General features: G+C 37.1%; 2 protein-coding genes across 2 annotated transcripts in view; both read right to left on the bottom strand.

Annotated features, from left to right (window-relative positions):
- LOC108971046 (inactive dipeptidyl peptidase 10) overlaps positions 1-13,488 on the bottom strand; it is a gene marked incomplete at its 3' end in the record, with an annotated part of 421,409 nt that overhangs the window by 369,552 nt on the left and 38,369 nt on the right.
- On the bottom strand, positions 1,593-2,794 carry LOC108970987 (vitellogenin-1-like). The gene is made up of 2 exons (XM_018936741.1): positions 2,575-2,794; positions 1,593-2,515 (listed from the first exon to the last, which is right to left on the bottom strand). The coding sequence occupies exons 1-2, from the start codon at positions 2,792-2,794 to the stop codon at positions 1,593-1,595; spliced, it is 1,143 nt and encodes a 380-aa protein (XP_018792286.1).

Raw genomic sequence — 13,488 nt, 5'->3', positions numbered from 1 at the left:
GTATAACTAGTAGTGTGGCAACACAACGTTCCCTTTTTTCTTAATTAAAATTAAAATTAGCTAAAGAGTGGTACAGTGAGTGGTACACATGGCATCGATTTGATTTAAATATTTCCGGCATATTTCCAGCGCTTTTGATTCGCTCATTGTGTGGATTCTTATTGAAAGATTGATATAGAACTAAGTACCTCTGGCTTAACTAAAGCAATTAAAATTCGACAGTAATGTTCAAGCTATGAGTTCCAACAAACAGAACGGCAAGTCCTCTTCTTCTTCTCTACTGGCATATACACTCCTTACGGAATGAAAAGTAAGTCCACGAAATGCAGCCATTTGTTTCTCTATTTGATTACTGCCTCGAAAAAAACCGGAATCAATTCACTTTTTACTTTCTAACATAAAATTAGCCAAAGTTCTTAAAAGTTTCAAATTTATTTACAAATTATACCAGCTAAAGTCATAATGACTCCACCTTCATATCCCACAAAAATGGATTTAAGAATTTAAGTAGTGAAATGGAGTAAATTTCACTACTACACAATCACCTTTAACTTACGCCAAACTTCCGACACTCTATTAATAAGAGGTTACAACGGTAGTTGGTTCTCAGCAGTGACAACCACACTACTCGTGCTTTGTATTTTTTGCCTTATGTCAGGTCAAGGTGAGAATGCGCGAATCCAGCTGTTAACCGGTACAAGAGGGCGCGATAAAAACACGCGTAAAATTTGCGCAGCACAAAAGTTAACAACTTTGCTTTCTTCATTACCCCACGTGGCATGGGTTAAGCAACTAGAAAAATACTATATATAGTTTATTGTAAAAAAAATGGTGATACAAGTAAAGCTAAAAAAGTTTTCAAAGAGGAAGGCAGACAGTAAATTGCAAAAGGTGTGGAGAACACTGATTGTGTTGCGGCAAAAACATTTTTTTGTTAGTTGTGAGTGATTTATCCCTCAGTTGAGACTTCGATATGGAATTATACATATGTCCATTTTTTCCAAACTAGATGCTCATTTGTCAGACTTCCTATATACTGACCAAAGGATATTAAGATTGTGACGCAGAAAGTAATACTCTATAAAATAAATATTTTTTGTATATATGCAAATATTCAAAGCGAACTAGTCGCTCATTTTTTGAGCTATGAAGGGTGTATTATAGCTTCGGTGTGACCGGGGTTAACATTTTTCTTCTCTTTTATTATTATTAATATTATTTTTCAATTATTATTCCCATTGTTCTTTGGCTCGTAGCTCCCACTGCTTTCTACTCGTATATGCACTGCGCTTCAGCGCCAACAGATACAAAAAAAAAAAAAAAAAAGAAAAACAAAAGAAAAAAAAACTATAATGCATTGTTCAGAAAAGACAATTATTGCAAATTTTTGTAATACTTTGAGTTGTTCTTATGCTAAACTTTATTAACATATTAATAGCTTATAAACAATTGCTTTTTACATAACTTATTTATTATAACCACACAAATGTATACAAGTAATTTCTTGAAAAATACAATAAATATACTTTATATATTATTTTTAATTTTAATTTATACATTTAAAGTTCACTTCTAATTTACTTTGTGGGACTCTACCTCTGACACAGACCACAATCCCACCGCCGCGAGCCATATTTCGATAGACTGTCCCTACCAAATGGCGACCGTGGATTCAAATCCAAAGCGAATATCTCCCCACGAACGCGGAAATCTATATTTCCCATAGCATAATTTTTGCCTGTGCATTGCTCGGCACGCAAATGCTCCCACGAAGCGCATCGCTTGGCAAGGAAACCGCTTTTATTGCCCGGATAAAGAAACTCCACGTAATAGTCCACAGCACGCATATGCGAACAGACAACATCCCGGCAGCCATTGGCGTATGGACGTAGGAATGACGCATATAAGTCAATGTGGCCCAAAGGCTCAGCGATGCCCAACACACCGGGATTCGTATGCAGTATTTCGACTCTATGCGCGTCATCTCTTCCAATCCTTTGTTCTGCAGCTAGACATGTCTTCGCCGGATCCAAACCGGTGATGTATGGTAACTTTTCGCCCGTTCTCTCCGTGAAATAACGACCGGCATGACCGACAATATGCGCACCCAAACTATGACCGATTAGTTGTATATTCTTAATTGGTATCACTTCCTTCAACATTGTGAGGCCCTGTGCTAGACCTAAGGCAATGCTGTCCGTATTCTGCACAGCCCAAATGTAGAAGGTGTTCAGGTATTGGTCCATATCAAGTGCCAGAAAATTAACATCGCCACGACAGTTAAACACTTTGGCCATTTTGTCGATGGTGTCCGAATGATTTACTGTTTGCGTCCAACCGCTGACCATAATGACCACTTTCCGACTCGGATGGAAGTCGGAATTATTCAGCAGTTTCCACGCATCCCTTAAAGAGTACGTGTATTTCGAACAGGCCGTGCGCAGTTGAAATTTTATATGCGTCAAATCCACTTCGCTCCACCATATATGCCTCTTGATTCTGAGCCCTATTGTACCTGATATAATAAGGCAACGGTTGTTAATCTCTGTATAATTTCCGAAACGAAACACTTACAGATTTTATCTACAATCCCGGCGACAGTCGTTAATGAATAGCCGATTAACTTATTCGCGGTGTAAGAAAAGATTCCCGATGATGGTGTCAAAGTAGTCACCACTCTAGCTGCGATGTTAATCGCACCCGCAAATATGTTTATGAGTCCTGCTTCCGTACCGGTATTGAAAAGAAGTAATAAAAGAGTAAAGGTATTCAAGCGAACTGGTGAGCATGTCATTCTTCTTTACTTAAAAAAAAACTGTTTACTGTCACCGAGTTCTGCATCCATTTATATAGAGGGCGTCAAGAGCATAGAGAAAATTGTTTAGAAGCTGCGAGTAGTGCGCACCACATACAAAGTAAGTAGATTCTCTCACATCCAGTCAACTCTTGTTTAGTCTAGTGTTAGTAAGACGTTTACTGCGCATCTAAAGCGAATAGTAATGATCTATAGAGAGCATAAGAGTATTATAACGCTACTTTGAGTTGCAACTACACGAATATTTATCTCCGAAGCTGTCTGGTGGCTACACGAGCCCGCAGAATGGGACTGACAAATCTAGAAGACTGCAGGAGATGTCTTGAGCAAGGCACCAGGGAATCAATGGAACTTGTGCTCTTATCCCGCATTGGCAAGACCACGCTGTTAGCATCTGGATATAGTAAAGGATGACTACTTCTAATGAACCTAGTAACTGAGTGACCAAAGTACCAAAACTTACCTATGGATGGTGCATTGGCCTACCAGATTAACCCAACATAACCTACCTCCGTAGCTTTGCTCGACTGTTTCTTATTTATGACACTATCTTAATGCCCTTGCACGATTTTTACTAAAAAGCGATCGAGATCGTAACTAAATACGGTATATTATCAGTTCGAGGATGACCTAGGCCATGTAAAAAATCTTTATTGAATCCCATTAACGCCAATTTTCATTTTATTTTTTAAATGCTTCGGCTGGGATGGTCTTCAAGGCCTTCAGTGAATTTTCGGTATTTCGATTTCGGCTTATTTTGGAGTATTATTGTTGATTGTTGAACAGTTCCAACTTCATATTCATAAAGCCACATCTTATCACCAGTAAGAGTCCGTTTGATAAATGCAGAGAACTCAGCTACGTTGTCAAGCATCTCTTTAGCAACCAGTCGACTTCGTTTTTAAAAAAATTGTCAGTTTTTTTGCTACCAAAAAATATGGTGAGTCGCCCGATAAGAGAAGTTGAGAGCCGCTATTTTTTCTCTGATGCTTACTCGACGATTTTCAAAGACTGTTTCTTCAACTCTTTCGATGTTATCGCCAGTTCGATAATCGTCATGAACTTACTTCACCTTAACGCTTTTGCGATTTTGTGATAAAGTAGACTTCCTTAAACACTTCTACAAGGTTATACCAGATTAGTTTAGGTGTACTGGTCATTCCTAATACGGGTCTTACTTGGACAGTTTATAACAAAGGTTCATTGTGCTACCTAGAACTCCTACAAAATCTATCATAAAAGTCCTCATAAATCGACCAAGAATCGAGATGTTTCAAACGCAGTCTTGTAAGGGCTGGCCAATAAAGGAGAAAGTACCTAGTTACTAGCATCCGACTGAAATTTTAACAGTTTGCCTATTGGATAATATCCAGGAAAAGCCGCTACTATTTGGACAAAGTTGTACCAAAAAAAAAAAAAAATTATGGATTTGGTTTTGGCAAGCAGTTTAAAAAGGCTAGTTATTTGTGTACTTTTGCGTCGAGATCTACTAAGTTCACTTAGATCCGTTAAGAATGAGTGAATGGATTTCAGCAACTTTCTTCGTAAAACAGCAAGTTGTTGACTCAATATCATCAGATTTATGGTAAACTCATTACTAGCTGTTGGGAAAAGATAATCCTGCTAAGAATTTTAGATCTTATGTGGTCGATATATTTATAGAAAGTTTGGAAAAATTTCCAAGATAGAGTGTGTGAACAACTCTAACGAAAATACTTCACACAAAAACTATAAACACGAGTTAGTGCCGAAATAAATATACGATCTATCAGAACAATAAGTAGTATTGCACGAGAGTTAAAAGAAAATTATTTCGTAACCCAGTGTTAATTAGTAGAGTTTAAGGCCAACAATAAAGCAACAATAAACCAACAATAAACTCGAGTTATTTTCTATATTTTTCACACTGCCTAAAGGTATACTTCTCACTTGAGTAATTGCCGTTTCTTTATACTTACCTTTCTACTTTTACGCGGACATAAAACATAACACATAAACTTTATGCCACAACTTCAACAGCAAACTCGGAATTACTATGAACTTCCAGCACTCAATTAATAAATGGTTGTCGAGTGTTAAGCCGCAAAAGTGGCAACTATATAAATTATACATTTTTATGTACATATTTTTTTATAACGTTTGCTCAAGGTACATGAATACCGAGCGAAAGAGGTTAGACGTTGGCGATGAGCGTATAAAAATCGCGTAAAATTTTCTCAACAAAAGTGTAACATTTTCGTAGTCTTTTTTTCATAGCGGACGCCACCGCGGCGAGGGAGAAAATTAAGCGCCAACAAAAATGTATTTATTCTGGTAAAGTGGCATAACAAGAACTAGCGAAGTTTATTGTAGACAAATTGGTAGGAAATTTCATATTTCAACAGTATTCGAACAACATATTTAATACTCAAATCGTCTCCTCATCAGTTTGTAAAGCTTTATTAATTTTGCGGTTAGCGAACAAAAACAAAAACTTCTGGAAAGCAAAATGGTTTAAGTACTCTACCAGACAAAGCAATAATCCAAAAAGCCTTATAGATGTGTAAAGTGTGCACTAGACCATCCTTCGTCTCATTGTTCAAAAGATAGCGAAACTCCATCGAAATGCTTCCATTGCCTTCAAAAGCATACCGCCATTACAAAGGTTGTAAAATTTATCAGTAATTAGTGTCAAAAAAAGACTTGCTTAATAATAAGACAAGGCCTTCCTTGGTCATACTTACAAATGCCAAACAACAAGTTCCCCATACAAATGTTAGCTATGCTGATGTAACAAGAGGAAAACTTAGTTCTACTACAACCACAGTACGCTATGAAAGAATTGACAAACTCGAAGAATTCATTGCCAAACAAATTGAGCTAACCACAACACTAATAAATATGATGTCTTCTCTCTTAACTAAGCTATGCAATTAAGTCTAAAAACAGCGATTTGGAATGCCAATGGACTAAGCAGCCATAGACTAGATATAGATATATTACTGGTTTCAGAAACCCACTTTACCGCTAAGTCCTATTTTAAAATTAATGGATTCGATCTCATTACTTCAAACCACTCCGACGGTAAAGCAAACGGTGGTTCAGCAATTCTTATAAAATCATCACTGAAACACATCGTTTTAGAGCCAGTTTCAGTACCATCAATTCAAGCAGCTTCTTTGAAAATCCAGACCGGCAGTGGAACGATTGTTATAACTTCTGTATATCTCCCACCTCGATTCAATATAAGCAAAGAAACTTTTAAATAATTTTTCGACAAAATGGGTACCAGATTTTTAGCCGGAGGTGATTTCAATGCCAAACATCCATGGTGGGGTTCACGCCTTACGAATCTCAAAGGCCGCGAACTCTACAAGTGTGTATCTCAAAAAAGCTTAAATGTTTTATCTGCTGGCAGACCCACATACTGGCCGACTGATCCGCACAAAATTCCGGATCTAATTGACTTCACAATTTATACCGGCATAAACTCGCATCATCTAGAAATTTCGAATAATGAAGATATGAGCTCAAATCATTCCGCTCTCAGTATCAATATGAATATGCTTGTGTTTGTCATATCCCGAAAGCAGCATTCTTTAACAAAAAGATCGAACATACGATTTTTCCAAACTTGGTTGGAGTCCCACGTAAACCTTAACATGGAAATAACAACAAAACGAGACTTAGCTGACACTGTGGAAAACTTCACCCAAAAAATACATCTAGCCGCTTCGTTAGCTTCTCCTCTTAATTCTTCTAAACCATATATTACCAACAATGTGCCATATTCAGATGAAGGAGCGCAGATGGTACAAATTAAAAGACGACTTCGAAGTATCTGGCAGAATAGTAGAAATCCGGTTAACAAAACCAAGCTAAATAAAGCAACTAAAGAATTAAAATCCAAGTTGGCAGAGCTGAAAGAAAAATCTATTGCAGAATTTCTTAAGAATGCTGATCCAAATAAAAACTATGAAAACACTCTGTGAAAAACTACTAAATACCTAAAACGTCCTCCGATGCGACAGGTACCGATAAAAGATGAAAACAACTCTTGGTGTAGATCTAACAAAAGCAAAGCCGACGTGTTTGGTAACCACCTTGCGAATACTTTCAAGCCTTTTGCTCTCAATACTGACCATCAGCGCCAAAATGTTCAGACTTTTCTTGAGAATCCATGTCAAATGAATAAACCAATACATTACGTTAAACTGACTGAAGTACAATTAGAAGTGTCACAGTGGAAAATTTCTAAATCGCCTGGCTCAGATAATATTGATGCACGGACAATCAAACAATTACCAAGGAAATGCCTGCTATTCTTAGTTTTAACCTTTAATTGTGCAGACCATCAATTTGGATTCAGGCATGGAACCGCTTAATCGTGCCACAGAATCGTAAAAACCATACTAAAATGTCTCGAAGAGAAACAGTATTGTTCGGCAGTTTCCTTAGACATTCAACAAACCTTCGATAGGGTCTGGCATGAGGAGTTATTATTTAAAATAAAAATGAAACTACCAGCTCAATTCTACCTATTTCTTCGGTTATACCTAGATTGCAGACATTTTTACGCTAGAATTAATAATGACACTTCCGACATATACGAAGTCAAAGCCGCCCTTCCGCAAGGCAGCGTGCTTGGCCCAACATTGTAAGCCGATATGCCAATAATAAACGACGAAAATATAACTGCTGCGGACGACACCGCCATTCTTGAAATCTTCTTACTCTGCAAACGAAGCGTCTGAAACTGTTCAAAAACAACTGAACGCAGTTGAATCCTGGCACCGAAATTGGAACATTATGGTAAATGAAAGAAAATCAGCCCATGTTACCTTCAACATGAAAGCAGGAGATTGCCCCAGCGTCAATCTCAATCAAACAATTATTCCAGAATGCACTAGCACTAACTACCTCGGGATGCGGTTAGACAGAAGACTAACATGGCAGCAACATATAAAAATTTAACGAGACCAGTTAAAAATCAAGACACAAAAAATGTACTGGCTACTAGATCCCATCGAAACTTAGTCTCAAAAACTAATAAAAGCATTCTAAAACCGATTTGGGCACATGGAATACAAATCTGGGGAACTGCAAGTAAATCGATCGTAGAACTAATTCAAAGATATCAGTCGAAAACACTAAGGTTGATTGCAAACGCTCCATGGTACATCAAAAATGTTATCTTACAAAAAGATCTTGAAATAAATATGGTGAAGAGCGAAATTCAGAAACTCAGTTCAAGATATCTTAATCGCCTAAGCTGCCACCCCAATATACATGCCATTAACCTACTGGACAACAGTGAAGATACTCGCCGACTGCAAAGGCTACATCCCTTAGACTTACCATTTAGATCTTAAGTTTTACTGAATTAATTAAATTGTAAAGTATATATAATACAAATCTTATATTTCAAATGCCTTTATGTATTTAAGGGACAAATTGCAATTTTAGCATCAAAGTGAATCCTAGATATAATAAGATTTGCTTATTGTGACACGACAGATTGTAAATAAAATGGAATAATAAAAAAAAATACTCTACTAAAGGGATGCGCTAACTCACAGAAGGTTGCAAGAACGCTGCAAATTTTTGTGGAATGTTAAAGCGGATCTAACGTTCCGAGCATATCTGAAAAATATAATAGAGTACCTCTCAAATATATTTCAAGAAAATAAATAATAGTGTTATGGTACTCCTCAACTTATTTCATCCGATTCAACATTGATCAACAGTAGGATACGTTCAAATTGTAGTCCCACGGAAGATATTTTTTGAAAAGACGGGTTCTTGGAGCCAAAGAGTACTTGTAGATATTGCTTGACTTCGTAGATTCGAAAAAAAACTTTACTTTTATCGGGAAGCTTACAAAGTACGCAGTGTAGCTTTGTTCAGGAAACTGAGCATTCACGCCGACAGCAGAGCGGCAATACCAGCGCTGAGCTTACTAAGTATGCGTTCAAACCCAGTCAGTGTTTGTGATGAGTGTGCGGCCTTACTAAAATAGCATCAAGCTACTTCATTATCAGAACCGTTTGCGTGCTTGACCATAGCGAAATCGCTGGAAACTGCAAAGTGAATGAGCAAGCAAGACGAGGCGTCCGTACCTGCTGAGATCGGTATGTGAACGAGCTATATCTCGTCTTCTTGTGCTCTAACACTGGATCAATGAATCTCGAGTACACTTAGAGAGGTTGGTCAACTCAAACTACAGTCGGACGCAAATTTTCAACGCCGTATGAAAGAAAGTTACAGTCATAACTACGGGGAACCGAAAGACATGGCCGAGACTGACATTGACCACCTGAACAAATTCGTGTTCAGCGCTCTAACGATCAATTTTATAGGAGTTGTAGATAAGAGAACGTACCGATTTACTAGATAACCCAACTGCAGCAGAAATATGACGCTACAACAATAATGTTGATATAGTTGAGAAAACGTTTTTAGATTGCTTCTATTTAGGTAGACCTTTTCTTTAATATTACCTTGGAGAAAACCAAAATTCAGCAATACACAGAAAAATAATTTATGGACTTTTCCCAAACTAAATATTGTGGAAACGCATGAAAATCACTCAAGGAAATTGAATTTATCTGTCGTCCATATAAGGGGGAAAAGCTCAGAAAAGTGCCATAAGAACTTAAGCACTTTATTACTCCTCAAAGTTGAGAAAAATAAAAATTTGATGAAGTCGAGAGATGTATATTTTAGGGTTATCACTTAAATTATTTGTATTTAAAAGTATATTTATCTCGAGCTTTTATTAATTACTAAAAATTGGGTTGCCACCTGAACTGCCTGAAACTGCTCTTAACAAGTCATAGGTGCAGATCCATTTGGCTCATATATCCAAATTTTTTTCATCGATCCACCTACGGAATATTGAAGTAAATATACAAACAGTTTTCGTAGTTTAAAAATCAAATCATTATTTGACCTTGAAAAACTTAAAATTTTTTAAAAGCATTTAAGTATATTTATAATAATATTACAAGTTTACACACACAACTACATTTTTATTCGTGTACTTGCATTGCATTGCTTTTTGCAAACTACGGCCTTCACTACCGCAATGAGCCAAATGTTCGTTACATAATGACGTCGTAAACATTTGGCGAAAACGAAAGAAATAGCAGTAGACAAAGCCACAAAAGCATATCTTCTCTTCTCTCTTTCATTTTTACTGCTAATAGAGCAAATCAGAATAACGGTTTGCAATTTTGGCGTTGGTGGCCCACTAACAAACCCACAAGCTGATGACGAAAAGTGTGGCAAGCAGTTGATGCCTTCGCTTTGCTACGCAAATATTGTACATTGTAACAATAAAAGGAAGAGTAAACACTTCCGACATGCAATGCCGGTTTGTTCTGAAAATATGTTTGTACTTTGAAAAGTTTTTGAAAGAATTACTTTTTACAACGAAGGAGGAAATGTTTATGCCGGAAAATACATCGCAGGCTTGTTAAGCGCTAAATTCTATAGAGTTTTGTAGTCACGCCTTTTTTTTAAGTCTGCTTATGCAATTGTATTAGGAAGAAGCTCGAAGTGAAATCCACCCAATGTTATTCGGCGAATAATAAATAAATCCGGCCAAAGAAGAGTGGTGTTCTGATGACTTTCCATCAGGTTATCTAACCAACTGCGGGAGCGATGATCCGAAATATTACTTAATAAAATCCGTATTTGCCAATTTAAAGTGGGTTGGGTTAGTTTAGTTGAGTATGCTGATCTCTTATGAATCCACAAAAAATCACAATTGGACTGCCTGAGACGCTTGACGTTTGTGATACTTCTAGGTATGGATCAAAAAGACCGTCGTCTATCGACAAAACGCCTAGCGTCTTCCGCCAATTTTTGCGAAGGCTAATATCAGTGCGAGCTAATTCACCGAGTGCGTTAAATGTATGACAACCGAGATGCTTCAACCATAACCTGGCGAAGTCAGGACAGTGGAGGAGAAAGGGTTTGTATGTTTTCACCTCATTTTCCTCAGTGCAGCTTTGACCAGTTGCGTCCTCCAGAAATCGCCTCCAGAGACTGTCAATGAGACAATGTTCAGTTAGGAAGCTCATCGATGTGAGCCTTGCTAAGAGCTAGTAATTCAATGGAGCTTTTACGATTCACTTCAAGCCAGAAGACTTTTAGAACCCCACAAATGTTGGTTGCGGAACAACGCCTGCTGAACTCACCCTTGGCCATACATACAGCGCTCGAATGCACCAAGAAGAATTTCGGTATGTGTACCTTTTCTTGTTTTCAGCGGTGGCTTTACACTTTCCGACGATTCTGCTGTGGCCAGGCACACAGACTTATAATAAAACTATAGACGCTTAAAAATCTCCAACCTTTTGTATTACTAAGTTCGTTTCTAGTAGACCTTATACTCGTGTCCCATAAAAATTCAAGAAAATCAGCAGTTAACCAGACAGATCTAACCGAACTCAGGTTATTGTTGTTGTAGCGTCAGAATACAGCCGATTTGACAGTCCTGAGTCGGATAAAAATCCAGGTCCGTTCGACTTTTGTGGGAACGAACCTAACTCAGGTGTGTGTCTATAGATTGAAATCCTTTTGAAGTATGACACCTAGCTAACTTTTCTTATCTGCGCTTAGTGATAGCATTGATGTGTACTCGAGTTTAAGCCCTTAAAAATTAATAGAGAAATGTTAGTCAGTGCATAGCCTGATCTCTAACCAACGCTTATACTAACTTTGACTTTAAAACTTTAATATGTTTACCGTCTCTTTCAAGCTATGCAAGATGATACATAAGTTCTAAATTTGTAGAGCCAATAAATATACTACTAACGGGACCCTAAGTATTTATAGAACCAGAAATCAGACCGATATGGTCTTCTAAAGAGGAAATAGTGACGCCTTTGACGGTTGGAAATTAAGTTAACCGATAGAAGTATTCTTAGAACAGTTTCAGGGGTTCAGTCTTGAAAAATGAAAAAAAGAATCAGTGGCCGCAGACTTTAAGGAGACTAGAAATAGTTACGTTACTAGTGGTAATCTTATTCCATCTGCTGAATGTAAACAGCAATGGCTCTAAAGAATACGGTGAACCGAATCACAGAACGAGGAGTATATCCGAGAAACTTCCGAACAGATTAAAAAAGCGTAAGAAGCGAATAAACGGTTGAACTTCGACTGGCTATTTCGAACTCGTCCCACAGGAAGAACAACGAAAGCTTTCACTAAGGTTGGTAGGGAATGAAGTAATTCGACTACGATCTCATATTTAGAGATAGTTTTCCATTTGCACAAAAGTGTTTCCTAACTATTAAGAATGCCTTCTTTATTTTCCCCATGGCACCTGCTCCAAATACCAGCACTCTTAATGGATATGTATGCATGTATGTGTTCTTAAAACAAGTGGTCGGTCGTCTAAGCAAAAGTCAGCAGAAATAAATTAGCCATCAGTCGAAGTGGCGTGGTGAAAATGCAAAATGAAACCCACAACAGTTGAGCGTGTTACACACGGTGCTGCTTGGCAGCAACTGAATGGCTGCACAGAAATTCACTCGTAGCGCTCGACAACACTCGCCAACAACAGCTGCCAGCTAAGCCACCGTCCCGGCCGTGGAGACTCAACCAGCCAGAGCAGGGCTAAGCCGTCGAAAAGGATGTAAATTTATGTGCGATTATTTTTCAGCGCCTTCAAAGGCATAGTTGAAGCCTCACAGCTGCCCGGAACCCCGGCAGCAGTGCTAATTTATGCAGCGAAGGCAAAAAAATAGCCTCGTACATACATTCGCCTCTCGGCATTTGAGCGCATTCTAATTACAAATTTAGCGCTGCCAGATTAGATTCGCGGCTGTATTTTGGCGAAGTGTGCAACGGCGAATTTAACTATTTGGTTATTCGAGATTGCGGATTGCGATATGGGCTCAAATCAAATGTAGCAGCTTAATTGCTTTAATAAAGCTTTTTTGGAATAAATTGTGAAAAGTTAGAGTATTTCTGGCGTAAATATATTTTAAGTAGTTGCCACCTATTTAAAAATCGTAGAAATTATTTTATTACAACAATTCTAAATTAAGTTAAATTTGATAAATAAGATTGTCTTGAAATTTTTGTTAACTTTCGAACTTTTTTCGAAATTAAAATTTTTGAACTTTTTTTCGAAATTAAAATAATGAGAAAAAATTTAGAAAATCCAACTAATTTCGTAAAAAGTGAATACCACCAAACTGAAATTCCAATCTTGAGGTGATTTATTTGAAAATTAATAATTTTCGAACATATGTATTTTTCCAAGGGTTGACGTTCGATATTAAAATATATTCTTATACATGAATATTTGACCACCATTTAAACACTTAAAATATTTTTACTTAACTACATATAATATCCGGGTATACAATATTAGGGTTGCCATTCAGATCTTCAAAATAATTCGTGCATTTGATCTGAAGACAAATTCTGGAGTCTTAATGTTTCAGAAATATAATATATGTATAAAATTAACAAACTCGTGCCTTACTTCAAAATATGCTAAAATATTTGCCGCTTAAGGGTTGCCACATTCTTATAAAAAAAAGCAATATTCGAAACATATTATATTTTAAAATAATAAAAAAAAAATCTGAGGCTACTCGACTTAGTAAAAACAGAAAAAAAATTAAATATCAAAAATTTTACTTTCCGAAAAAGGTTGAATTTTCGCAAAATTA

This window comes from Bactrocera latifrons, unplaced genomic scaffold (assembly GCF_001853355.1).
Source record: "Bactrocera latifrons isolate USDA-ARS-PBARC rearing strain unplaced genomic scaffold, ASM185335v1 scaffold_32, whole genome shotgun sequence".
NCBI lineage: Eukaryota > Metazoa > Arthropoda > Insecta > Diptera > Tephritidae > Bactrocera > Bactrocera latifrons.
The sequence above is the reverse complement of the archived record's forward strand: the minus strand, read 5'-3'. Positions and strand labels throughout refer to the sequence as shown.